The sequence below is a fragment of the Perna viridis genome, chromosome 2, assembly GCF_037379345.1.
Source record: "Perna viridis isolate PV_CMFRI_1.1 ecotype Kerala chromosome 2, ASM3737934v1, whole genome shotgun sequence".
Lineage (NCBI taxonomy): Eukaryota > Metazoa > Mollusca > Bivalvia > Mytilida > Mytilidae > Perna > Perna viridis.
The window spans coordinates 36,373,245-36,401,243 of record NC_142446.1 but is presented as its reverse complement, the minus strand read 5'-3'; the positions used below and the strand labels follow the sequence as shown (position 1 = coordinate 36,401,243).

Below are 27,999 nucleotides of genomic sequence, written 5' to 3'. Positions count from 1 at the left end.
GGAACAGCTACCTCGCTTTTCCGATTTTCTTATTTTCCTGAGAACCTGTAGTCAACTTCGGTATCTGTCCTGCTAGTTTTTTTTAGTTTATTTAGGTTTCATATGACTTTCTTAACCAGTTGTCCTCTTGTATTTTCCATAGTTTGGTAATTATTGTACGAGGATTCTTCAATTGGTATTTCTGTTGTCCTACCTGTTCTTACGGCAATGTGTGTAGTATATTGTCAGTACTGAGGTTTACTTTATAAAATTTGATTATGTTTTCGTTTTAGGGAAAATTTCATTTATATTTGGGAGTACTGTTTTGTTCGAAGTATGTAAGATTTTTGTTATAGCATCATACAGTTTGACATTGCAGAAAAAATAACTAACGCAATTAGTTTATTTCAAAAAGCATACTTTAATTTACAAATCAATAACAAATACAAACAGCCTCAGTACTACTTTCTCTGTAGTAAAATGGCTCCAAAGCTATTGCCAACATTCCAAAGTCTAATTTTGGTATCAGGAGTTACAATTCTTACAGACAATGTTTGGTCTTTGATAAGTAGGAAAACACCAGTGGCACTGCATGATTTTTCCGTAAGGTTCTGTGGTCTATTTGTTACTTCAATGATTTGGTCAAAGGTCAAACCATCTTGACACGATAGTATTTGCTGATCGTCGATAAAAATCCCTGCCCTCTCATCTCTCTGTGTTGGTATAATGATTATCTTTAAACAATGAATGGTAAAATATGACCAACCATAGATATAAAGTTTATGTATATAAGACGAGAAAAAATAATTTATAGAAACATTCGACAGCTAATTCGAAGCATTAATTAAACCAGATTAGATGTTCTTGATCAGAGTCCTATGGAAGGCATGTATAAAAACCTCACTCAAAAACGCCATTACTAGGCTACGCAATCTTATCTCTACTTCCGATATGCTAGACACGTAGTAAAAACACTCGGCATGTGTTAACCTTAAAAGTGTGTGCAATCATATTGTTATATCTGTACCTTGAGAATGTTAATTTCACTTAAAATTTTCTATCTATCAAAGGACTAAATCATTGCCCTAGAGCTGAAAGTATCTACGAAAGTGAAATTAGGCATATAAGGATTGTGAAAATGAAAACGCTGTGAACATCTATACCCGATTCGTTTTGGCTACCATTATCATGTTTGATTTTAATATTTGCAAAGAAGAAAGTAATGTTTATTTACAGCTTCTTCGATAAAATTAAAAATATTAATTCAATGCTTTGGTCATTAGTGTTATGGTCATTGAGAATATGAATGCATGCTTATTTAAGCAAAGAAGATATACAACATACAATGGGTCAAACACTTAAATCTAATATTGCTAATTTAACCAAAAAAAAAAAACAACAACAAATGATAAGTTTACACATAGATACATCTGGTCGCATTAGTTGTCAATATGAACTCGTTTTTCGGTCGGCTATCAATTTTATACCTTAAAAATGGAACTATATTATTTCCATAGGTGTCTTTTACCATAATAACCAACCCAAATGGTGCTTCTTTGGGCAGCGGACTAAAACTCAACTGAGTTTGCCCATAATTTTGGTAATAAGCTGGTCACTTCATTTAGTTTTCTGTATTTTGTTTTTGTTACATTATGTCATCGACACTACTAACATGAAAATACCTAAATCCTTACATTTATAAATACAAGGTACATCCCATCGTATTTTACTTTAAATTCGCCAAGTCTTGTAGTATTCACGAGAGGTGACCAATCTAGTGGGGTTAACATTTTCCAAGGTACACCAAACACATTACTCTCTGAAAAAAAGTGTAGAAAAAAATAATATAATACGGAACATAAACAGCTTGAACAGCTTGAAATATATTTTATCACATTCATAACATTCTTATCATACTATCATGCTTATTTTATTCTGTCTTCTCTATCGTATTAATCATTCAACTGTCTCTTCAATTGAAAAAAAAAATTACAAAATTTTCGAATGGTGAAATAAGTACGAAAAATAGCAACCGAGAAAAAAAGAATTCACGAAAATTAACACAATAAAAGTAGTAACAGTGCTCCATTGATGGTGGTACAGCTTTGTTTTCTTGCTTTCCATAATCTTGTCTTTGCGAATTAAGTTTATAAGCAAGAATAATTGGTTAATTGGTAGAGTCAGTATTTCATTAAAAAGTTTAATATTCTATTTTTTTTTTTTAAATATTTCTCTTATCGATAGTTCTCGTTTTTCATTTCTTTTTTTTCAGATGATGGTGGTGGTGGTAATTGTTTTGGTGCGATAATACTTACCTTCCTATGCTTATAGCTTACCTGAATCTGTTAATGTACTTTTATATGTTTTGTTATTGTAGCAGACAGTGCCGCCAAACTCATTAAAACATTCTGAAATATTTACTATTCACATTGTAAAATGTTTTTCTAATTTCTTCAAGTGTTATGCAAACAGACCGTAATGAAAATTCGTCATTTTTTTAAATAATTATATATCTGAAACACATGTCGACTTTTTCTTTTGATATTTGTTTTTGTTCAGTTTATAACTGAAAACGTGTTTGAACAAAAAGCTTTATGTTGTCAGTTACTGAAATTATCAATACAAATGTAGTTGTAGCTTAAAATTACTAAATATAAGTATACTTTATTCCAACTACTGCAAAATATGAAATTATTGCATACATTAACAATTGCAATTTCGTAATTATAAGCCGAAATAGTGATTTTTCTTTGTTTTTTCTCTCTTTTGTGAGATGCCTACGCCTATTTTGTTTTCTGTAATTACATAATAAAAGTTTCAACTGTTGCGAACTTAAGTTATTCGCATTTTTGCAGTGATTATGTCATTGCAATAATTTCAGTACAAGTTATTTTATCGTACATAAATTTACAAATTTACTGTCGGTATAAGGAATCTACTGAAATACAGCAAAGCGTGTTTACAAACTTACTAAAACTTACTATCATTTGTTGAGTAGAGCTTCCGTCTCATAGTGGAATTGATGTGAAAATCAAGTGTCAATTGCACAGCTTTGAATTTTTCCTGAAACGAAAATTAATTGGTAGTTACGTGGGTTTTTTATAGTCGTATATTCAGATGACTGCACATTGTTCCATACCTAGTATCATTTTCAGCACATTTGAAAATTTTGTTTTTATGCAAAACGTAGACCGCCATATTTCAGTCTAAGTGTTGTTATCTGCTTAAAAATGTTAAGTGATAAAAACAACCTGTGTAGCCTCAAACATTCTATTTCAGTAAAGAACATCTTTGTTTAAGGAATTGTACTTACAGCTTTATTTTTGTTCACTTTTGTCAATTTTCTTAATTTCCCTCGACATTTCTTCAAAAACTTCTTTTCTTTCTTACAGGGTTTGCCTAGAAGTTAATCATAATGGTAAGTCACAACCTATTTACATCTTAAGAAAATGAAATTAAATGTTTAACTGTTAAGCATGTATTTGATAAAACTGTTCAATTCTGTATAGAATAAAGTACATTGTATAAGTTCTCTCCATTCTGTTACCTTCACAAAAAAGAACGTCTCTTTGAATGATATGAATAAAAGGGTATTTAAATTATTCTATTGCTCTGCATAATTCATATCTTTGTTCTGATTTTACTTAGTTAATTCTTTTATTCTTTTATTTGTTTCATTTAGGAGTGCATGTGTATAACTAAGTACTACTAAGCCTATTTGTTCAATGCCAGTCCGTTTTTTTTTTCAAACCATTCAAAATAGTGTAAATGATTTTAACTGCACTTTAACGAAAATAATTTTAAACCTTGGAAACTCTGGTTGTACACACGGCCAAAATAGGACACCTCAGCACTTCAACGAAAACAATTTTAAACCTCGGAAACTCTGGTTATATACATGGCCAAAATAGAACATCTCGGCACTTCAACGAAAAAAATGAACGGATATGCTGAACACAACAAATGCACAAGCGTCTAACCTAAATCCAGAAAGTCAAACTTTCACCAAAAGGTGACCGTAAAATTCAAACTTTCACCAAAGATGACAGTAATACTACCACCGATATAACTCATTATATTTGTCAATAATGATAGTGAAACCGTTTGCCTTTGTAATTGAATCTTACACGCGGTAGAAATACTAACTTACATATGTATGTATTTGTGTGCACTGGCTGAGTGATAGTTGCTTGGATTTTAACATTCAGTTTGGCTTATACAAAAACTCGCTGTCATACAAATTGGCGCCTTTCCCATACTATATTTGTTTTAAATGTGTAATTACCCTTTCCTGTCGATCTTCGGAAACGCAAGGGCTCATTATTCTTATAAAACCATCCGAAATCCTAATTGATAAAAAATGAATATTAACTTAAAACTTCAAACGAATTACGTCCGATATAATTCATTCTACTTGTCATAAGGTAAGCCTTCTCCACCTTTTTGCGGTTGTAATTGAATCATAATTAAAGTAGAAATACTAATTTACATGTTTATGTATATGTGTGCATTAGTTGAGTGACAGTAACATGGATTTTTACATTAATTTCGTTGCCTTGTGCATCGAACTGTATGTACGCTTTGCACAAATTAACATATGGCAACTCGTAACACAGAGTGAAAGATATTTGAGCTATAGATAAATTTGGCTTAGAAGAACAATTGACATTAAAATTACATAACTGCTCATATAAATCTAATATACTTATTTTATAAAAGCAAGGATCAATGGATAGAAACTTAATGCTCTTTGTTCATGACATTTAAACATTGAAGCTGAAGCATTTAAACTAAATTACCTTTGTGTTCTCGTGGAGGTCTGCATTTCTCAAAACATCAACGTCATTTGAAAGTCGCGCTATTTCTTTGGCCGACCAAAAAATGTAAACAAAGAGAAAGGTACATCCAATCGAATTTAAATACACAAAATAGGACGGTGCATTCTTTTTAGAATTTTTCATGACTATGCTTCAATTTGAAGTCAATATGTGATCGCAGTTGATGATCATATTTCAAATGCTAAAGGATGTATTTTCGCAGAGCTAGTTTGTTACTATTTTTACCATTGTGATACGCACTACGATTTCCGCCTTTACTACCTTGACATAGTAAATAGACGGCCTTGTTTGGTGTCAGATTTGGCTTTCTATTGAAGATAAATATAGCTTAAAGGTGGACGCGCTTCCAGCACTAATAAGGAAGTCTTAAATATCGTCTTTGTTGTCTGTCAAAAATCGTTCATAGAGCAAGGAGGTCAAGAGCAAACATTATAGGCTGGGAGGTTTATCTTCTATAAACAGAAAAATTGAATAATATTTTGTATGAAATGAAGTAATCTGTTGTCTTAATACTTTCAGACTGTCAAAAAGATATATCCGCAATCACCTATTGTAATTGTTTTTTTACTATTAAAATGAAACGTTTATCCACTTTACTTATATTAAAGTTAAGTGTAAGTGTTTGTAAGAATCAGGCAAAATGGGAAAAATCAGGAACATGTATGTCAAAACCCCACTGATCTGACAATAAAATATCACTCAAAAATGCTTTCTGTATTTGAAAAGACCATTATTTGTTCTCTGGATTTGGATTTGCTCAATTTTTTTTTCAGTACAATCTTAGAAAAATTAGGTTTTTGATAGAGTTATCTGCCATTGAAATGTTCATTTTCAGTGTGTTTCAATGAAATTGTAACTCAATGGAAAATCTTGTCTAATTTTTTTATTCTGATGGTGCAAATAGTCAAATTACATATTAAAATGATGGGATTTTCATACCATATTTCACTTACTGCCCGATTCTTACGGGGACTGATACTGAAAGACTCGAAAGACTAAGTTCAAATAATTGTGAAATAATAATGAAAGACTACATTAATGAATAAGTCATTTTTATAGTCAAGATAAAAACAAATAAAATTCTTTGAATAGATGATAGAATTTTCTATCTTTGGGTTTGAAACCTTTCATTTTATTCTAGTCTATCAATCTGTAAGCTTTTATAATATTATATTATTTAAAATAATTGGGTCAAGTCAAAATTCATGCTGCTGTACTGCAAGAGTGAGTATTATATTACTTAAGTGTACCAATATTACAATTGTTTGAGTGCATATCCAAATGAAAATAACGAAGCAATTTTCATGTTTTAGTTTTTGTAATATATTTTTTTTCTATTTACACAATGATTTTGAATTCAACACTGAGTAACATTATGCAATCAAAACAGCACCAAAGTTCGTGTTGTAGCTATCCATATAAATTTCTGTGCTCCTTGTGATGATTTTAACACTAATTGTCTGATTCTGTTCGATGTAAAACACACCAATGACACTACATGTCTTTGCCTTCGCGTAGTTTGCTGTCGAGGTAGATCCGCGTATAAAGTCTAAGTTTTCCCGACAAATTAACTTCTTGGTATCTGATATGAAAATTCCAACATCGTGTTTTGAGTGGGTAGCGCTGATCAAAATCTGAAAGTTGATTTCCATATATCACTCTGTGTGTGTGCGCGTGTGTGTATGAAAGCGCAACACTAATTTAGATGTGCGTACAATTTAATTTTTTGTGCATATAGTTTGCTTTATTGGTTTATCTCTCTATTTCGCTATTTGGGTTGTATGGCAATTAATAAGGTCGGAGCGACGAAAACAATTTTCTCTTTAATCATAAAGAAACCCATATTATTTGCTTGATAATCGCTCACGAATTTAACCGTGAATGTTATTGGGAGAGAAAAAACAGATATGAAAGTCAGTGTGTATTTATTTTTATTGTTTTTGTTTTGATAAATAAAAATGTATTAGTTCGAGATACTGATTTATTTACTATGGGCATGCTGATTGTTAATTTCTAGAGAACGTAGATGAATACATACCACCAGCATATATTATGTTTCTGTAACAAGGAATAGAAACCAAGGACAGTAAGTAAACAGTTCATGATTTTAATCAATTACAGACATCCTCATTTCCATTCCAATTCTCATTCTTTGTATATGGTGTAACTACCAATATGCTATATTAAACTGCAACAGTTGAGTAAGAATTAAAGTACCATCTTATTCACTTCAAACCTTTAGTAAAACTATATGAGGAAACTTACATTTAGATACAGAAGATACAGGCCACCCGTCTGTAAACTGTAAACACCTCCACTTCCGGTGGTTCCTACCTGGAGAACGTTAGCAGAGTGTGATTGTGTCCATGGGGCTCTTTTCCAAAACTCTATGATTTGGTTCGACCCTGTATGTGTCATGACATAGAAAATGGTAAATATCCAAACGTGATTTTGTTTTAAAGTTGCATTAAATATTTTGTAACAGTCTGTTTTAATGATTTATTTATGTTGGTCATGGATGTGTTCATCGTGGGTTCCTAAAATAACGAAACCCATATTATATAACTAACATCATAATTAATGTTGTTTTTATAATAATCTGGAAATTATTTTTTTTGGAATTCAAGAAATATTTCCATCACACTGCTTTGTAACAGTTAAAACGACTTCTTGTTTGTGACCACTTTAATAAATTGAAGGCATCAAAAAGTCATAACATATTTTACCTGTACTTCTATAGGTATTATTTCTACAAACTACACCACTCCATTTGCTGATACACATTTGATCTGAAACATACAGTTTACACTTAATATTAAGTAATCGCACCAGCAGTTATGAACATTTTACCCCATTTTGTGCTGGAGAAGTTCTTGAAAATTTTAGGAAAAATCGCTACCTTTAATACCTTACCTTGTATAAATTTCTTGATCTGCCACTGTCCAAGAGTCAACTGTCTTAATCATCACGACTAATGACTAACAATTTCAAAACAAAAAAAGAACTTGATAGCCTCAAATGTTGACGATAGATACGTACTGTTGATAAATTCATGCTGTATACTATGTAGTGTCACTCCGTTTGGTACAAAATGTATAGCAGCTGGCTGAAAAAAATACCTTTCACGTGTTACTAGGTTATTAATGATCATTTCAGCAAGCAATATTTGTTCATCTAATTTTTAATGAAGAAGGGAAAAAATGTGTTTCTTTCGGGCTATAAATGTGATTTTGCATTCCTGTATTTACTTTTTATTTGTAATTCATTCTATTGTCGTCTGCTTTTTTATGTCTTTTCTTTCCCTGATTTAGTTTAATCTATTTCTTTGAAATGAGTTCTGCTATTTTTAAAGTGCTTTGCTTTGATTTAAGTCAAAAACATTTATTGAAGAAATAGTATGAATGACTTACTTGTTGAAATGGTACATCTAAGGAAACGTCTGCTTCTAAAAAATCATTATCGGTGCTCTATCAATATGGAAGATACAATTTCCTTGTACAGTTTATTCCATTTTTTTCGAAAGAAATTGATTTTCCTTAGTTTTGTTAACAAGAAAATGCGGCAAAAATAAAACGATGCAATTTAGTAATTTCATGATGGAATGTACAGAGTGAAAGTCAGGAACTTAAATCAAATAACAGTAAAATTTATTGACATAGCGCTGATATAAGTTGTTTTAACCTAAAAATGCCATGAAAGGTATACAAATTCATTTGAATTTTCTCTCAAAATCCGTTGTTACGGTAGCAAAATCTAGGATAGTTTACTGTAGTAGTACCTTCAATCACTCCAGCTTCTGTATCCTGCATGTCATCGTTTGTCTTTGAAATATTTGTATTCTCATCTGAAAGAGATAGTTTTGAAAATATTTCACAAGTTTTTGTTTTACCTCATAACGATTTATTAGTGTTTATGTTAAGAAAAAGCTCGTTGATATAAAATAAATCACCAATAAAAAACACTTTTATCATTCTCTTTCGATATTTTACAGCGTGTGTAATAATTAATGTCAGTGATCTTTTGATTGAATGACCATTACCTGATGAACAACTGGAAAATGGAAATTAAAACTGCCCCTAAGTTAACTGTTTTATTCGTAATGACAACATTTACGATTAAATAATAACATTATATTACTAAACGATGACTAAAATTTCACATTTATATACCATAAGAAACCAGAGGCGAGGTTGAGGTTCGTGACGACGAAGGCGGTAAGTGATCAATACTTTTCTGGGTACCAATTGCTGTTACATGGTCAAACTGAAGTTTCTGGAAAAAAATAAGTTTATACAGAACTATTTTAATTATGAAGTTTGACAAATAGTATGTTCATCAAAAACAGTTTTGCATAGAATTATAATTTAAGTCATACCATCATTAACGATGCGTGTTGGTAAAGTGTCCTGTTGAAATCTTTTGGTTGATTTACCAGGGTTGTCAGGTCTTTCCTCATTTCGTCAATCTTGGTAAACGTTATCCAAACGTAAATTGCGCATGCAAGTGAACAAAGTGAAGCAAAACAAGCCAGACAGCTACATATGCCTTTCGATGTGAATCTTCTTTTTGATTGAATTTCCTCGTTAAAGGGTAGATCTCCCTGTTTAATAACCCAAGTGACTTCTTTCATATTGAAGAATCAGTCACCAGCTGTTATTATGAGGACTGTTTTAAATTTGTTTATTAACACATTATCAGCATGTGTACAACTGAACATTGCACACTTACTTTTATACTAATGTAAATTTGAATATCATAATTCATGTATATATAGTATGATATCGTGTGCCTTAATCTCTTAATGTTATCAATATCCATCCAGTTACCAAGAAATCGTCTCGGCTTTACTTTGGCAAAGGCTGTTTAGGTCCTGTTTGCTGTACTTATCAGCAAACAATCAATTATTATCAAAGATTTTATTTGAATTTGCACTTAATGGTAACATTAACCGTTCATTTTGAAATTATAGAAAATGCAATGACTTAATTAATCTTATTTGCTTTCTTTCGCAAGCAATTATTCATTAATGGAAAATTTAGTACGTATCCTATATCAAAACATTTTATTTTAACAAATGTTCAAAATTCTTTTTTAACACACAAAGCTTTGTGCTCTTAGCCGTAGAAATTTTATTTTAATGTCTTCAAAACAAATTTTAACAGCGAATTTCAGACGTAACAAATTCATTTTTTAAAAAAGCCATTAAGACATTAAATATTTGTGAAAACCATAAGGCCTCTACCGTTGCACCTATTCCATGCTACCATGTTCAGTTACGTCTTGAATGTCATTGCTTTGAAATTTTGTTTAAATGTTTTAATGCTCAATGTCTGTCCTTTTTGCTTTCATTATTTAACCCTAATATATAATTTCTGTTTTAAAATTTCGCCTTTAAAACTTACTTAAGCCAGTAAAATTGTGTATATGTGTTTTTCACAATTAATGGTTTAATTATTTATTCAAGTTAAATGATACTGAGAGTGTCTTTTTATAATGTTATAAAAAGGTTTGTAAAAATAAAATAAAGAAATCATATATTGTTTACATCTCCATAGTACTGGGTTACCTAGCAACCATGCAAATGAACAAGTTTCATCAAATGTTAACGCTATTAACAGTCTAAAATCTTTAAGGAATTCACATTGATGATAAAAATACATTATTTGGAGTTTTTTGTTTCCTTCGTTTTTTTTGCATCATACATGATATGCTATTAGGAGGTTTGAAAAAAACAGATGTCGTATCTTCTGAGATTTTAGGTGAACCTTTAAGTTCATCGAATATGCTTAATATGGTATGACAGTGTCTATAAGGAACTATGAGCTACAACTACAAATTCTCCCTTAGACCACTTGGCATGGGATGAACATTTCAGCAAGAGTTCCTGTTAATGTCTAAACCATCTTGGTTAATGCTTACAACATCAGTAGAATAAGAACACTTTTATCATTGATATCTTTCGGCTACTATGTGTTTTTTTTGTTTTTTTTTTAGTTTGTTTTTTTGTTTTGTTTTTTTTGTTTGTTTTTTTTTTTTTGGGGGGGGGTGAGGTTGTTTTGTTATCTTTTGTCATGGTTTTATCTTCATCTTCTGACATTATATAGTTGAATACTTTCTACTTTTACTTTCCTTGTTATCAATTTCTTTAAAAAATATTGTTTCAATTGCAAAAGGGATGTGTTTATACCAGTTTCTGACCGTATTTTTTAGTGAAAATACTAGTAATGCTACTGAAATTTTGTGTCAAAAAAGATGAGTAAACCCAGACAAAAAAGATTTACAATCTGTTACAGCATATTATATGTGTCGACTGATATCACACAGTATCATTAGATGCAATTTCTAATAATTTCTTCTGAACTTTTTGAGTTAATAGGTGATTTTTCATCATGTTTCAACAAACTAAATATTTTGTCAAAAGTGGTTTTGACACATCAGGCTTTCATGGCTTGACTACTTAAGTTGTCAACCCATGTGGCTGATATCTCTTCAACAAAATGAAAAATGCAAGTGTTTTCCACAATTTGGTACAATTTACACATTTTGACTCCCTTTTACCTAAAGCTTTCTACGTTATGCAAGTGTAAACAACAAAAACAGTTTTGTTGGGCAGGTATGCACACACTTACATACATAATACATTGTTGCAATATCCAAGAAGAATTTCAGGGCCAAGTCTGATATTAAACAAACATACCTCTTTTAGTCACAACATATCAGTCAAACAAAAATTAATTTGTTTAAGATGTCCATCCACAAAATTATTGACCCAGCAAATTGCTAAAATATTTCCATATTGTTAGTATACAGTCAGTAACTGATCATACTGATCCTGCTTTGTACCAGAATAAAAACTTCAGTATTTTTAAAGTGTTAGATCAGCATAGTGATTAACTCTTATGTACAGGCAACAACAACATTTTTGTATTTATCATATTTTCTTTTATAAAAATGTCAAACAAAAAGAAAGTTAACAACAAAATGTAAAATGTTTTGATACCAGCTCAGTTACAATTTCATGACTATTTCACATGATCACAGATAAAAACTGACTGATTAAACACTTTTATCACAAAATGCAATACCTCTAATGGATTTTTTTGAGTTTCAGTTTGTTTCCAAGATTAACATCACATTCTGCACATCCATGCTTCAACAGCATCTCTTTCATACAGCACTATATGTACATGTCCTACATGTAAGTTTCATAGTGTCTCTTCAAACACAAACATAATCAATATCCACAATTATAATTTAAGTACATGATGTATTTGTTCATAATAAAAAAAAACATAATAAAAGAAGCATGATTCATTGTACATGTAATTAAATAGTACTGTGAGAGTACTTTTATTCATGGATATCAATTTTCATGGATTGCAGACAAATTGTTGGTTTATGGATTCTATGTGGTTTGATATATCTCATAGTACAAATAAATGGAAAATATGTATTTTGTCTGGAATATAAATTTGTGGTTTGAGTCAACCATGAAATCCACAAAAATTGGTACAGACGAACAAAAGTACTTTTACAGTAACGTGTATCTCTTCAAACATTACTGATAACCACATTCAAAATTTAATCACATAATGTATTTATGATCTGTCGCCATACAAAAATACAATTTACAAATCATGATTGTTTAACCACATTCTTTTCAATTGTAACATGTTCAAATTAATTATCCTAACAACTGGTCAGTGCATAGAAGAACAGTAAACAAAGCTCATTAAAGGATATCCCTGCTCCCTACCACATTAACAATACAGTCAAAATATAAACAAAAGGAAAGTTAATGCCTCTTAAATGTAAAATTGAATACCACAATATGCAATGGTACAGCCAGGGCAGAATCTGTGTTGAAGCCTTTTGTAGCACAGAAAAAAGGGGGGTGTTTTAGTTTGTTTCTATTGCAAGCATGTTGAAGCCTTCTTTAAATACATTGTACCTATGCCAATAATATGGCATGCCTATATAAGGCTTCTGTCAAAATATCAAGTGGCTGTGATACATAGTTGTAGAGAATACTGCATTAATAAAGTGGATGGACAAATTAAGGGACCAATGAAAGAAGGGACACTATGACCACATTATAACTCCTGCAGACTGAGGAGTATATCATGCAAATTTTAACATGATTCTCCTGTGTTAATCCAAGACAATGAAAAAGTGATTATATAGTAAATGCCTACAATGTTTAACATAAACTGGTTTAAACCAAACCTTGTATGAATAGAAAATATGCCAAAACCAAATCACATTTCAAAATATTCTTTCTTAACCTTTCTATACAATTTCTTGCCATAATCAAAAATGTTCAGACTCACAGGTGTTCAGACTTTGTGTTGAGTTATTATTGGTCATTTATGCCCCCACCCTGCAAAATGAGTGAAATTTATTAAAGTTTCAAGAAAATAGGGTTCCAACCAACAGTTCACCCAAAGGACCCGCCAATGCCAATAAATCAATGATTATCTTTCAATACAGCATGTAAGATATCTACAAAAAATTGATTCTGTCCAAGATATTTACACAAAAAATTCAGAAAAGTATTGGTTTTGTTGATGATTTGTTAGATTTATATAGTATGCTATTAAGACTACGTTGGATTTCAATATTTGTGATACTGGTGAAAATCCAATTTCCATCACGATGACAATGCCAAATTACTAGTTTCAAATATTGTTTTATAACAATATCCAATTATTCACAATAATAAGACATAACAATACTGTCTGTATGAAGAGTAAATACATCAAATCTTCGGTCCCTTCTGATATCAATTCTTATTCAAACTACATAATTCTACTAATCCCAGCTGGCAAGAAAATCTTAATATCACTGACTTTTTAGTGCTTCATGCTGTATGTTAGCCACTACACAACCAAATGTACTCATTACAGTTGGCAGTTCCTGTCCCTCTGTCCATATCTGTCTTCCTTTATCTTCCTTTAACCAACAAAGTCCTGCCATCCAACTTTTGTCATCTTCTCCACCAACTATCAGTATTGTATTTCCATACTTTACTATTCCTGTAAAAAAGATAGATATTTTGTAATTTCAGGTATAGGTCTTGAGACTTTGAAAAGGGAGGGGTTCAAGCTAGTATTGGTGATATTTTGCCCCAATAAATGCATATTTTTTTTGCCCAAAAGGGGGGGGGGGGTTCTTACTCCCACCGGACCTTAAAATGAATCTTTAATTTATAGTTAAAGAAAGCAAAACAATACTGTGTTGATGTACCTAAATATGTTTTATTGATCTTTTTGTAGTCATAATCTCATGAATCAGTAGCCATTCCAAATTCAATAATGGTTCAAAGAAAAGGCATCATTAACAACTGCCTTCCTACAACATTTTAATGAGTCATTTGATGGACTATCTTTACTTTTATAGGTCATTTTTAATTCTTGTGGGAGATTTGACACATGCCCCCTCCAAAATGTATGATAGAGGTTAGAAAAATAATTTGCTTGAAATCCAATTCTTCCTTTAAATAATGGTTTGGATTCAAACTTAGCCATAATATGCACAATACTGCAAAAAAAAAGAATTGATGTTATCATGTAGATTTTTGTTACATGTGTCTTCATTAGGAATAGACGAAAAGAAGAAAAGGTGTAAAAAAAAATCTAATTAATGATAAAGATTAGAAATCTTTCACAGAATTATTTAGTTTTTAGCTCTCTGTAGTACTTCATGACTTTTAGTACATGTACTTTATATCCAAAAAATGCACTTTTTATACAGATCAAATAAAACTTAGGTATACAAACTGACAGACCTTAAAATCAGCATCAGATAGGGTTTTTAACTATAACAGCAAACCAGACAAAGATATTTCATTGACAAATTTGTTTAACTTACACTGTAGAATTTTATATAGTTTATCTGGATTGTTTGTGTTCAAGGAAAAGACAACTCCTACATTTATTTGACATTATATGAATTTTTATGCATGTAAATAATACATAATGCAGAAAACAAATTAATAAAAATAAACTGTATAATTAAATACATGTACATGGATTTGTTGTAATCACTCCTGTACCACACACACATATTGAAACTCATTATTCAATAAGATTTTCTCAATAATTCAAAGTGTGTAAAATATTTACATAGAATTTAAATATCAATATTTATAATAAGTGAATCTGACAATCAAAAAGCAAAATGAGGCTTAAGAAATTATGCTTTACTTAATGCAAATGTCATTTGCAAAAACAGATGTAGACATGTAAATGCAAAACAGAAAGACAGAACAGAACATGCAATATGGTTGCAATCCACTTCTTCAACCTCACAAATAAAAATATCTAAAATGGCAGATGCCAATCGTTCCAAAATGCATTTTATTTGTTATAATACCTGCACCACATAAAGCATTTGGCAACTCTGGTCCTGGACTCCATGTCTGGTTCTCTGGATCAAAGATCTCCACTGAACTAACACAGTGTTCTGGCAAAAATTCTCTCCTCCACTTCTCACTTAATGCTGAATTCCCACCTAGGATGTCAAATTTCTAATCTTATAAGTTTCATGATATAATCTTCAATTTCAAACAATTTGAGAAAGAATTGCAAAAACCTCACATTTTAGATTTTAATCAAACTTGGACATGAAATGTTTGAAATGCAACAGCATTTTACCGTGTCAGAAAATGATATGAATGACCTCTGAATAGTTATATTGTACTAAAAGTTCATTGCAGTCTGCACAAATTTTTTCTCTCCATTATTTCCATTTTGAAATTTTAAAACAATACTATTTGCTTTGGCTTGTAAATATATAAAATGAGATATAAATATAAACTTGCCTTTCTAAAATCAATTGAAAATGCTACAACTGTAACATTGACGACAATCATTCTAACATCAATATAAAAATATGACAAACCTGTCTAAAATAGACAGCGTTACTAAGGCCTAATCTAGACATCAATGACAAGGAGAAGTTTAATTAAATTCTGTTTGAAAATAACAATACTGACATTTTTGTCTATGTAATCTTTTACAAAGACAAATGGGAGAAGTCATCACAAAAAAAGAGAAGTTTTTTGCTCATTTCTCCTTCTAGATTAGGCCCTGCCATTATGACTATTCTTACCAATAACATAAACTTTATCCTTGTAAACAACACTTCCAGCCAGAACTCTGGGAGTATTCATTGGAGGTAACTCTGTCCATGTATCATCTGTAGGATCATATCTGAGTAATACACATGTAATTGTTTTAATGCTATGTACCATTATAAAGTATCTGTTTCCCAGTATATTGTGATTTTTTTTTCAAAAAAATATGCTTTGTAAGATGGGTTTGTGCAATCCCTGTGCATATGGTATATTCACTATTTCAAAGCTTCCACAACTCTGCCTTACTCAATACTTCAAATAAAATCTCTTTATGCAAATTAGTAGAGAGGCTTGTTAGAATGTTAACAAGTTTGAACTGAGTAGTGCACACGCATTGTGATCACATCATGTATAGCAGAGTGATTCATTGTAAATCTGGACTTAGTTATCAGTCACCAGAGGAGTTAGTCACTGTTTCCCTTAACGCAAATCTTTGCGTAATTTACGCATAAAAATGTGATCTGACTCCCAAAAAAATTGCCTAGAGGGTCACACTGAACCCCCCCCATGCTATCGCTGAACAAATTCTGAATTCCAACAATTCAAAGTGAAAGTAAATTTGTTTGTGTATCGATTTTCTAAATATGGAGTAACTCTCGGACTTTTACATTACACTGAATGGTAAGTAATAGGGCTGCGCAATTATGATGTTCAGATCATTTAAAAAACATGGCAATTTTACTGAACTTTGGGTTTACAAAGCCCCAAAAAGTTCTCAAGGTTTGAAAATGTGACCCTTCAAAATCTCATCTGACCCTCAAAATACACACCAAAGGGTCATGATGACCCTCAAGTCAGAAAAAGTCCAAAAACACTGGTTAGTGGTGATCTGGACTTATTTATCCGTCACCAGAGGAGTTAGTGGTGATCTGGACTTAGTTATCAGTCACCAGAGGAGTTGGTGGTGATCTGGACTTAGTTATCAGTCACCAGAGGAGTTGGTGGTGTTTGTGTACTGTCGAAGTACTATTGTTCGTGGGGTACCAATTTCCACAGTTTCTGTGTATAGACCAAACCACGAAATTTGGTTCCCAACAAAAACGAGATCTCAAAACCACGAATTTGAGAATCCACAAACTTGTGTTTCTTCCTTTTTTTATCAGTCAAATGAATAGTTATAGAAGTTGAACGAATATCCAGTTTTCAAAACAATGGACAAAGTAAAAAACCATAAAGAAGGAAAAAAGACACATACGAATTTTTTTAAAAACTAGAGAAATCAAAAGCGTACACATAAAACTAATAGTAAAGAACAAATATTAAAATATCAGAGTGATAGTTAAGTCATGTTAGTAATTATGTTAAAATTTTTTAAAAAGTTCCCCGTCTACAGGTTGGTAGTAAAAATGTACATTGTAGTTTGGAATTAAAATTTTAGAGGTGAATTCAACATCTGCTTACAATGGTAAGGTAAGTCCCATACCCTTATCTTTTCAAAGACTTCATTTTTTTGTACATACCTGTAGACTGAGTTGCTTACATCAGTTGTAGATTCACCACCAAACACATACAACCTTCCTCTGTAACTTAATGATGTCATGAAGCGTAAAGGTTTCGGCAGAGGTGCTACCAACATCCATGTATTATTGTGGGGATCATAGCGCTCTACACTACTCAGGATTTCTGTACTGTCTTGTCCACCGATAGCAAACATATAACTGAAGTTAATAAATTAGAAAAACAAACTGAAAAAGGACTTCTTGCCTTTGTAAGTGACAGCTTTTAATAAGTAACTAATTATGTCTTTAGAAGACACTGACATGGAAATCACTTTAGTATTTTTTTTATTTTTTATCTGTTAATGCATATATGTATTGTGAAGTATAGATACATATGTATATGTACACATAATTCAATGCACATGATATTCAAATACTATACAAAGGAAAAGATACATTTATGGGTGAAAACATTCTTACATTGTAAAGTCCTACATGATGTCAAGCACAAATATGCAGCTTGTAACATTCTATTACCATGTTTGCAAATACAAACTAGTCAGGGTAAAAAAAAACCTAAATGTACAATACACTTAGTCCTTTGATCAACAGAAAGCAGAAAAAATTACAAAATTTACACATGAACTGTAGTATTTAAATACCTATCAACTACAGTCAGGGAAAACTGATATCTACATAGGTTCATCTTGGCTTTTGTCTGCCATGTACACTCCAACTGGTCAAACATGTAAAAGTTGTTAGACACTCCTTCCGTGGTTATAGATCCTCTGTAGTTGATCTTCCTGATGGCCCCTCCAGCCAGGTATACCTGATTTTCTCCTGTTATTGCACATCCTAAAATATACAAGTATATCATATGATTATTATCTGCATTCATTAAATAAAATATTCAAACATAAGTATTCTACCGTTAGTGGACATTTTTTAACTCAGATGACCCATATCATATGATATTTTCAGAGCAATTAGTGTAAACATGCAGCCTTTAGGTGATATAATGTCTAAAAAGGAAACAAAGGCAGTTGATTATAATGATGAGTTACATGTACATCACTGTTTGTACATTTTTTTACCTGGAGTATACAAACTTTGCGGGAGTTTACAGATCGAAATAACATCTCCTGTTTTTGGCAAAAGCAGTTCCATGCTGTTAAACTTCTTAAGAGAATCTTCAGTGTATGGATTGGCAATGATCATAACTCCACGTTCATATGACATGCCCTGTCGTGGCATAAGATTCAGATCCATTTCCTGTTGGCGATTTCTCAACATATGGTAGTATCGCACAACGTCTAATATTTTGCGTAGAGATTCACAATCTTTGAGGAGTGGACTATGGTCAATTCGATCACAGAAATAGTAAGAGCTTATGTTTGCAAATCTAACACAATTCATAATCTCCATTAAATGCTTTTGTCGATTCTCTTTGTCTGTAGTCACCCATTCAAGGCACGCCTCAAAGACTATTTCTTCAACTGTAACATTGATATCGTCATCACTAACAATTTCTACCAGTTTATCAGCAGGCAGTGATAAAAATTCCTGTTGTTTACATAATACTGAAAACTGATTGTTGATTATCTCTTTAGCTTTAAGAGCTAATATTTCACATTCATGAGCTTTGGCGAAAAAATATACTCCAATACAATTCACAACTGTAATATGATTCATCATAAACTCGGCACAACCTGTCCGTAAAGATAACAACTGGAATCGATTAGATGCTGAGAGTAGATGCTGTACAGTGTCTTCAGATAGATTAACCTGACCAGTATAAATATAATCCAGTACCAATTCCATTGTCAAAGAGTCAATTTCATGCAATGCAATTTTTTCTTGATGACTTTCAGCCATGTCAGTCGAAAACATAGCCATGAAAAAAGGACTAGATATAGCAAGAACATTTTTGTGACAAGGAAAATCTTTACCATCTACTGAAAGGGTTACATCAACAAATTCTTTATTTCTGTAAAGCTTTGAAAATCCTTTCAGAAAATTGTGAGCCCTTTCTTTGTCAAGATATAAGTTGTTTGATGGTGTGCCTCCATCTCCCTGTTCACTGGTTTGAGAGATGTTTGAGTCAATCAGACTTGAGTTCTGACTCTGTTGGGAGTCAACTATTACAACACTATCACCAGCATCCATGGCTTATACCGATAACTATGAATCTGAAAATAAATGTATTACTTATATGTAAATAATAATCTATTTAAATGATAGGCATATGATGCAAATGTTATTTTTTGGTAAACGTCAGAAAGAGTACAATCAAAAACTAAAGCTTCAAAGCCATATTTCCATCTACATGTATTATCATTTATTGTGTGCAAATACATTGTACCATATTTATTGCAAAGATTTCATTTTTTTATTGAAGATCTGATCATTTTTACTAAATAACCCCTATATCACTGACATTTCCAGGGCACCAGTGGAGGAAAGAGCACTTCCTCATGTTCGAGAAGGTACATGTAACATTTTTGCAATGTAGTTTTTTCTGTTGTTTGTCTTCGTTTCCACATTTTGTATTTGAGGATTTTTTTCATATTTTCTCTTACTCATTTTATAATCAATGCATTCCTCATTGTGTGTAGACATTTCAGAAAACATAATATCATAACCAATTATTAGAGATAAGAAGTCATCCATCTATTGAACTTTGGATATTTGTTTCATTACATTTACTGCATACATGTACCACGAATGAGATATACATGTAGTTTTTTAGGAAATTTATGTAACAAATTATCAAGATTGCTGCTACCAAATTTCCAAAATCATCACTAATTTAAAGAAATAGCATTTTCCAGAACTATTGCCAACACAACTTTTAGCAAATATACTGTGCTGTTGAAAATACAGTAAAATTGAAAATTGTAGAGGAGGTAACTGACAACACATATAAAATCACAATTGTTTACACACATGGTGCAATACAATTTAGACCTTTTAAATTGATAGCATTTATCTAATTAATGGTGCAGTAGAAATTAATTATTACATGTATTAAACATATGATTGGCTGACAACAAAATTGCGATAAGATCCGATCGGGATCAATTTTCTATTTGTCGATCATCATCAGATAAACCTGATCAGTGTTTCTCAATAATTATTTACAGGTCATAAAAACTTTCCCTTCCCTGTTTACTCCTTTTATCAGATTAATGGCTCTTATAATTAACAAAATGATAATGAAACATGAAAAGGCACAAGAGGTTTTGGGTCAAATTAAAAGGGCAGAAGGGCTCTGCAAAAGGCAAGAAGGAAGCAGCGCCCTTCTAAATTGGGCTAACGAGACATGAGACCACTGAATATTCAAATAAAAAAGAAGAGGGTTACAAAGGAGTATAAAGTGGAAATTCAGACTTTTAACAATTTTAATTACAGGGGCTTGGTGAAATATATTTTAAGAAACATATATGCTCGCTAGGCAATGAGAACCTCGGAAAAAATCAAAAGGGAATTTACAAGTTGCTTACTGCCTTTTTACAAATTGGATTTTTTCTCGCCTGAAATTGCGCTTTTGACTAGTTTTTTTTTAGTGCCAAAATCGAGCTGATACGTCCCCTTCAATCTACACTTCTCTTTAAAAATAAATTTCACCCAGTTTTTTAACCAGATACCAAAAGAAGGATACCTACTATGACCGGAAGTGAAAGTATTGGCGCTAGGTATGGTCTAAAATGTGTAACCCATACCCGTACTAGTACCAACCAAAATAGTGTTTTGCTAAAATATTCATTCTTACAGTATGCTTCTTTACCAAAAATGAATCGAAACATACTTTTCCACTTCTCATGCAGTTTTCATTTCTTAACATATCGTAAGAATGAATATTTTAGCAAAACATTATTTGGGTCGGTACTGGTACAGGTTACACATTTTAGACCATACTGAGCCAATAAATTTCACTTTCCGGTCATAGTAGGTGTCCGTCGTCTGGTATCTGGTTAAAAAAATTGGGTAAAATTGATGTTTAAAGACAAGTTTAGAGTGTAGGGGAGGTTTATTACAGAAATACAATGTATTAACTCAATTCTGGCATAAAAAAATTAGTCAAAGCACAATTTCAGGCCAGAAAAAATCCAATTTGTAAAAAAGCGGTGAAAACTCATCAATTCCCTTTTGATTTTTTCCAAGGTTCCCATTTCCTAGCAAGCATATATGTTTCTTGAAATACATTTCACCAAGCCCGTGTTTTAATTAGTTAATGGCAATAATGCATCAAAAAGTCTACTCCAGAAATGCTAGAGATAAAAAAATGTATCAAATAGCATGCTATGTTATGCTATGATACCATGTTCCAATAATCGTATAATACTTACAATATCTATACATGTAGTACATTAATCAACTATCAATTATTGTAATTTGTAGTACACAAATTAAATACACCAATTATTTAGTAGTTACATGATAATACCACAATCAAAAATTACTTTTTAACTAAGCATCTCAATAAATATTTCAAATCACCACGAAAACATGATCGAAAACACAGTCAACGGTCAGGAATGTCCAAAACAACAGGAGGAGGAAAATAATTACAGCAAAAATTACAACCGGAAGTGAATCTGTAGTACTAATTTCTAGTGTAAAGTCGGGAAGATGCACGGTTGTTCCGTAATATTAAATCCAAGTACTCATATACTGAATCAATTTATTATTATGTCGAAAATAAACCATTTAATTTTAATTCACCATGATTCTGCCTATGAATGATCTTTAAAATTTCACATGACATCGGAGCAGTGCACCAGTTTGGCGTTATATTCAGGTTCATTGTCAGTTTATCTAGATGAATGAAAACAAATCTCGTCTCCAACATTTTTTATAAGTCGAAATTCAATTTAGCGAACTACAGGTCGAAATTGTCTGTCAAATCAAGGAGTTAAACATAAAAGGATTCGCATCGCGTAAATTATCGCAATATCTCGCGTTGCGAGATTTCAGTATACTAGCCACAGCTACTTGCCGCACATATAGTCAAAAGTAGATCATATAAAACATTTATATCACAAAAGCAGGGGAATATACAGCTATAAACATCCTTATATACACCGTTAGACAATTTTCATCAATTTAAAACAAATTTTATGATGATCGTTTGGGTTTTGAAGAAGGAATTAGAACTTTAATTTAGGGGGATGCCTTCCTCGAGGGCGTGACTCTGACCGCCATTTTTTTTTACATCAACAGTTGGTCAAACAAAAACGTTGATATCACACAAGAATGGGAGGCTACAGCTACAAAATTTCTTAAATACACCATCGGACCGTTTCTGGTCAATTTGAAATAAATCTTATGATGAATGATCAGATTTTAAAGAAGGAGTTTAAATTTTAAATGAGGAGGGTAACCGCCCTCCAAGGCGGGGCCATGCAGTCAGGAGTCAAAACAAAGGTTTAATTGTATAAACATTAATATAACAAATGCAGGGAAAGCTACAACTATAAAACTCATTGTATACACCCTCGTACTATTTTTATGACGATTGATTGGGTTTGGAAAAAGGAGTTTAAATTTTAATGAAGAAGGAAGTACGCCTTCGAATGCACGACAGGGTTGAAAATTTGATAAGAGATCAAGGTCTCGAATATAGAGGTATTTATCCAAACAAAACATTGAAAAGGTCTGGAGGCAACTTTAGGTGGGATATTTTAATTTGTTTTTCAAACCATATGGGTCAGAATACCTATATGTATCGTGATGAAATATTGAAGCGATGGAAATCGTCCGCCATTTACAGGGCTGGCTCAGCATCAACGAAATGCATCATGGGTAATCTCGCTGTATATTGCACCACGCAACATATTTATTATCGTACTATGTAAAATTGCGCAGGATTCCAATTCTTGGTATATAAAAATCCTTGGTCAAATCATTCAAACTTGAGCAGCAATCGTTGAAATCTAGCTGCAGCTTTTTCTCAGTTGATATGCTATAAAGCTCAGGTGCAACAAATTGTCACATAAACGCCAAAGTCTTAGAATACGATTTCAACAATAAGGCCAGATGAAGGAAACACTAGCTTTGCACTTATAGGTCCCTCTATCACCTACAACTTTATCGCCACATACAACCATAGATACATCTAGTTTTAAAATAACATAAAGTTTCTGCAAACACGACCAAATAATCAAATAGAATGATTATTACAAATAACAATAAGACCACACCGCAGACTTACCACATTCCTGGAAAAATGCATTTATCAAAATGTATACGTCACCGTAAAAGTTCGATTGTTATCTTCCAAAGGCATTAGACGATGATCTTACTTTAAAAAAAAATCTGTTAAGATTTAAGATCAGTACACAATTTGTTTTCCATCTAGCAGTCAGGTTTAAGTTCGTTTCAATCGGCCTTTTTTCGTTCATAGATTGTCTTCTGTGGCTAAATAATAGAGAACAAGCTCTTCCGGCATAACGGTTAAGTGCAAAGAAAGGCTCCCTATTTTTATAAATGCTGCTGATCTGAAAATGCAGGAAACTGTGACGGATACATTATGATGGTTTCGGGCGTTGAGTCACACTCATAATAACGTGGAACTCCTTTCTTTTTCGGAATCACTGCCTTCTTTTTGTAAATATTTGGATCACCCCCCGCATGAAATATGAAGACCGATCTTTTGAATGGTACTCATCATCACTCTTAATCATGCTGTTCATCTCTGGGACTGGTGAAATTGTATTATCTCATAAAATTTTCCTTTGTATTTAAATATCAAATGGTTTATTATGCGTCTAACATTTGTAGACAACTTAAATATCGAAAGTAAACGACTGGTTTAGTCATGTAAATAGAAGGAAGTGGACAATTGGTAATGATAGAAAGTTAGAGGTCAACTGATTTAAATTGGATTTTTGTTAATTAAACCAAATTAATCAACATATTCAGTCGGAGTTTTTTTTTTTTGGTTTTGTCTATTGGCGTTAATGACATGAAATTAAAATTGATATTTTTAAATAACTGTAAAGGGGACTTAAGTGTTTGCTTTTAACCTAAACGGGGTTTATCGATGGAACTATTTTCCTGTGGCGATGTAAGAGATAATTTCAGATGCTACCAGGCTTAAAAAATCTATAGGCTCTGGCGACTGCTACAAATAAGAGGATACCCATATTTGTTGGAGTTCATATTCTGAAATTATAACTTGTGTTATAGCATTCGTTTCCTAAAGTTCTGTTTTATTCTTTTGTTTTTGTTTTTGTTTTGTTTTTTAGTGGAATGTTTTAATATTTTTTTTTACTTTAGTTGTGGTCTGGTTTGGTTTTGTAAATTTGTGAACTGATCATTTTTTTAATTGATATATATGTAGCGAAATGCAACCTTCTAGATAAAGGCCCAAATATGGGTATGTATCTTCCCAGCTCCGACATTAGGCACCGACCATTTTTATATTGAGGGGGGGAGGGGGCTGGGATATTTTTGAAAAAAAAATATTAATTTCACTTTGAAGAAAAATTTTTAAAAATATTTTTGTTGTGGCAGGAAAAAAATAAATGAATGCTTAATGGTGAAAAAAAATGTTGTATTCTGTTTTTCATAAACAAGTTTACTAAGTAGAAAAAAAAGAAAAAAAAGAAAAGGAGAGGAGAGGAATCTCATGTACATGTAGTGAATGTACCATAAACTGCTATTCAACATGCTAAATTATGTATGAAGAAGTATGTAACAAATGTCTTTAATATTAACATTTTACGGTTTATAGTAGAAAAATTCATAATGTTATAATGAGCAACTAAATGGATATCAATATCCAGAGACTTTTGTGTTATATTAATCCAGTTTGTTAAACCAACTATCAGAAAGATGTAAAAATACACGAACCACCACTAAACATTATAACCAAATTAGATTTTATCTCCAATAGAGAAAAGATAAGAATACCATGCCGTCTGATTATTCCCCATTGGGGGAATTGTGTAGAATTCCTGTCTATTGTTTGCTACCTATAGTTGAAGACCAAGGAACTTATATACGCATATATACAAAAATGTTCAGTAATGAACTAATAAAGGCGTCTGAAACGTTCACCTTGAAATGGAAAAAAAGACTATGCTATACTTTTGAGCAATGAGAATTTACTTCTAATATTATAATTTGAACTAATAGAATTAGTTCTTAATGCGGTGTTCAATGAGGACAGTCCCTCGCCCTGACATATGCGACATACAAGTATAAGAACTTATTAACGTTATGGTTGAAAAGTTCCTAAACAAGCACAACATAATTAACCCCGAGATGATGGCTTTATTGTCTTTAATGGGTCTTTTGATCAACTTCAAATATCCACAAGGATATACATAAAACAACCGGATGTCTCCAGAGATGAAAAATAGAAACCAGATGGACCACATTACAATCGCCAGGAAATGGAGAAAGAACATGACAGCCGTTAGAGCTTATCGAGGTGCTGATGTAGCATCCGATCATCAACTTGTGGTGGCTAAATTGAAAATCAAGATAGCCATGGCAACCAGACAAGATCAGATTAGAAGGCGAAAGTATAACATAAGGAAGAGGCGCAGTAGACAAAAAATTGGATAGAGTAAACTCCATACATAACACCACATGCCACGAAGAATTAGGATTCTCAAAGAAGGAATACAAGCCATGGTTATCTGGCGATACAATCGAGACAACTGAGAAGCGTAGGCCTGTTAAGATATAACTTGAGCAGGTCAAGACAAGATTGTTGACAAGCGAACATATATGCATTAGGAAAGAAGTAAAGAGAAAGGAACAGACAGGATAAAAGAACCTACATCAACGAGCTCGCTTCAAAAGCAAAAATACAATTGGCAGAAATGACACAAAACTGAGTACAATATCACACGCCAACTGATAGGTAGAAAGACCAACACATCCAAACAAGTAAAAGACAAATATGGCAATGTGATAACAAACCTAGATCGACCACTTTTAAATGGAGAAGATATATCAGATGCTCCTGATCTACCTCCTGGAGAAGACTTTGATGTTGATACTGGTCCAATCTCGAAGGATGAAATCATAAAAGCCCTACGAATAAGGACTGGAAAAGCCCCAGAACCGAACCAAATTTCCACCTGAGGTCTTGAAGATCAACCCGAAAAAACCTACAATATCTCGATTGATTGATTGATTGAGTGAGTGAATTATTGTTTGTTGGGGTTTAACGCCCGAGCAGCAATATTTCACCTGTTCTGTTGACACGCGGACCTGCACGGGGCTCTACATCATCTTGCATGACCTGTTTGAAAATATCTGGGAAACAGTCGAAATCCCAGAAGAGTGGAGTTTAAGCTACATCATTATACTTCCAAAGAAAGGCGACCTGAGCAACTCCAAAAAACTGGAGAGGAATTCAGCTAATCTCCAAATTCCGATGTGGGCGATCCTATATTGACCAAATTGCCACATTACGGGTCATCATCGAGGAGTAAATAGAATGGCAAGCAGCCCTCTGCATAAACTTCGTGATCTTCAAGAAGGTCTTAGCATATTTAACAGAAATGCACTTTGGAAGGTACTAAGACACTGTGGAATCCCTGTCAAATAGCAAAAGATTATCCAAGGACTCTACAAAAACACCAAATGTCAAGTCATTCACAATTCAACACCCTCTCCATCCTTTAATGAACATACAAGAAATACTCTAAGGTTGTCTCCTGTCACCCCTTATTTTCAATATAAGTGTTCAAGAATTTTAATATACAATGATGAGTTTGCTCATACTCATTATATTAGATTGCTTCTTGCCTAATTGATATATGTTGGGGGTCTAAAGGGCTATAGACTCTAGATTGGCCATGCATAATTGATTGTGACGTGGGCTCCTTCCCTGCCAAAGTCCCAGACTTTCTCGTGCTATCGCAGGGGAAGTTAATCCCGGCCTCCACGAGTCCCAGACTTTCTCGTGCTCTGTATGGTTTAGAAAAAAATAAGCAGCTCATCATCAATTCCTGGCTACAGATAAAGCCGTGTCTTGTTTAGGCCAAGTAAATTTCATTCAATCCTCACCAGGGGGGGATTTTATTTTTTATTTTTCACTCTTTACCAGATATTTGCTGGCCTAATTTCATCTTTTTGGTGTATAGACATGTTCTAAATCCATAGCCACATCAGATTCAGAGAAGAAACATTATTTTGGTCACCAAGAATTGAAAGATTTGTATATTATAGTGCCTAAATACAAGAAACTGAAGTAAAAAAAATCCTGCATTTTGAAATTCCCGTCCCATTAAAAAAATGTCATTTTTTAGGAGCGAGAGGGGATGTAAATCTATTAAATAATTTTATTTGGTCTTAACAAGAATACAATATCTGATTATCTGATTCTTTACTTTCATAATTCCTCCCTTGATATTTATATAATATTTTCCATTTATTGTTTATCATAAATTTGACTAGCAAAAAAAAGACCTGCAATATTCCTGAAAAAAAATTAAATTATAATTCAATTGCTATTGAAAAAAAAATTTAAGAAGAGCAGAAAAAAAGTATTTAGCAACATTGAAAATCCTAGCCCCCCCACCCCACCGGTGTAAAAATGGTCGGTGCCTTATATACGGCATACTCTCCGGGATTTATTATA

The 27,999-nt window shown here is 32.4% G+C and overlaps 3 protein-coding genes and 1 long non-coding RNA gene across 7 annotated transcripts in view; 1 reads left to right on the top strand and 3 right to left on the bottom strand.

The window, feature by feature from the left end:
* LOC148624850 (uncharacterized) overlaps positions 1 to 19,532 on the top strand; it is a 29,120-nt gene extending 9,588 nt beyond the window's left edge. The window contains exons 3-7 of one of the 2 annotated variants that reach the window (XR_015919794.1): positions 273 to 3,397; positions 3,662 to 7,248; positions 8,809 to 12,015; positions 17,440 to 17,662; positions 18,375 to 19,532. This is a non-coding gene — a long non-coding RNA (uncharacterized LOC148624850). The remainder of the gene's footprint in view (positions 1 to 272; positions 3,398 to 3,661; positions 7,249 to 8,808; positions 12,016 to 17,439; positions 17,663 to 18,374) is intronic. The other variant, XR_015919795.1, reaches the window with a different exon arrangement.
* LOC148624852 (uncharacterized) lies at positions 381 to 4,940 on the bottom strand. 2 transcript variants are annotated; one of them, XM_088567889.1, is made up of 7 exons: positions 4,779 to 4,940; positions 4,265 to 4,325; positions 3,293 to 3,378; positions 2,961 to 3,042; positions 2,316 to 2,387; positions 1,674 to 1,798; positions 381 to 713 (listed from the first exon to the last, which is right to left on the bottom strand). In XM_088567889.1, exons 1-7 carry the CDS (start codon positions 4,938 to 4,940, stop codon positions 441 to 443), a joined length of 861 nt encoding a protein of 286 aa, XP_088424015.1. In that variant the 3' UTR covers positions 381 to 440. The 2 variants fall into 2 exon arrangements, with proteins under 2 accessions (XP_088424015.1, XP_088424016.1); XM_088567890.1 differs by having other exon boundaries at positions 381 to 692.
* Positions 5,853 to 9,447, bottom strand: LOC148624851 (uncharacterized). Of its 2 annotated transcripts, XM_088567855.1 has the most exons (9): positions 9,193 to 9,447; positions 8,987 to 9,089; positions 8,596 to 8,661; positions 8,228 to 8,262; positions 7,857 to 7,923; positions 7,544 to 7,606; positions 7,083 to 7,222; positions 6,856 to 6,875; positions 6,315 to 6,451 (listed from the first exon to the last, which is right to left on the bottom strand). In XM_088567855.1, coding segments are annotated over exons 1-9 (750 nt in total). In that variant the 3' UTR covers positions 6,315 to 6,450. The 2 variants fall into 2 exon arrangements, with proteins under 2 accessions (XP_088423980.1, XP_088423981.1); XM_088567854.1 differs by lacking the exon at positions 6,856 to 6,875 and having other exon boundaries at positions 5,853 to 6,451.
* On the bottom strand, positions 11,737 to 19,559 carry LOC148624849 (kelch repeat and BTB domain-containing protein 8-like). The gene is made up of 6 exons (XM_088567850.1): positions 18,488 to 19,559; positions 18,056 to 18,248; positions 17,415 to 17,612; positions 15,930 to 16,030; positions 15,192 to 15,329; positions 11,737 to 13,852 (listed from the first exon to the last, which is right to left on the bottom strand). The coding sequence occupies exons 1-6, from the start codon at positions 19,557 to 19,559 to the stop codon at positions 13,659 to 13,661; spliced, it is 1,896 nt and encodes a 631-aa protein (XP_088423976.1). The 3' UTR covers positions 11,737 to 13,658.
* Positions 19,560 to 27,999: the final 8,440 nt, after the last annotated feature.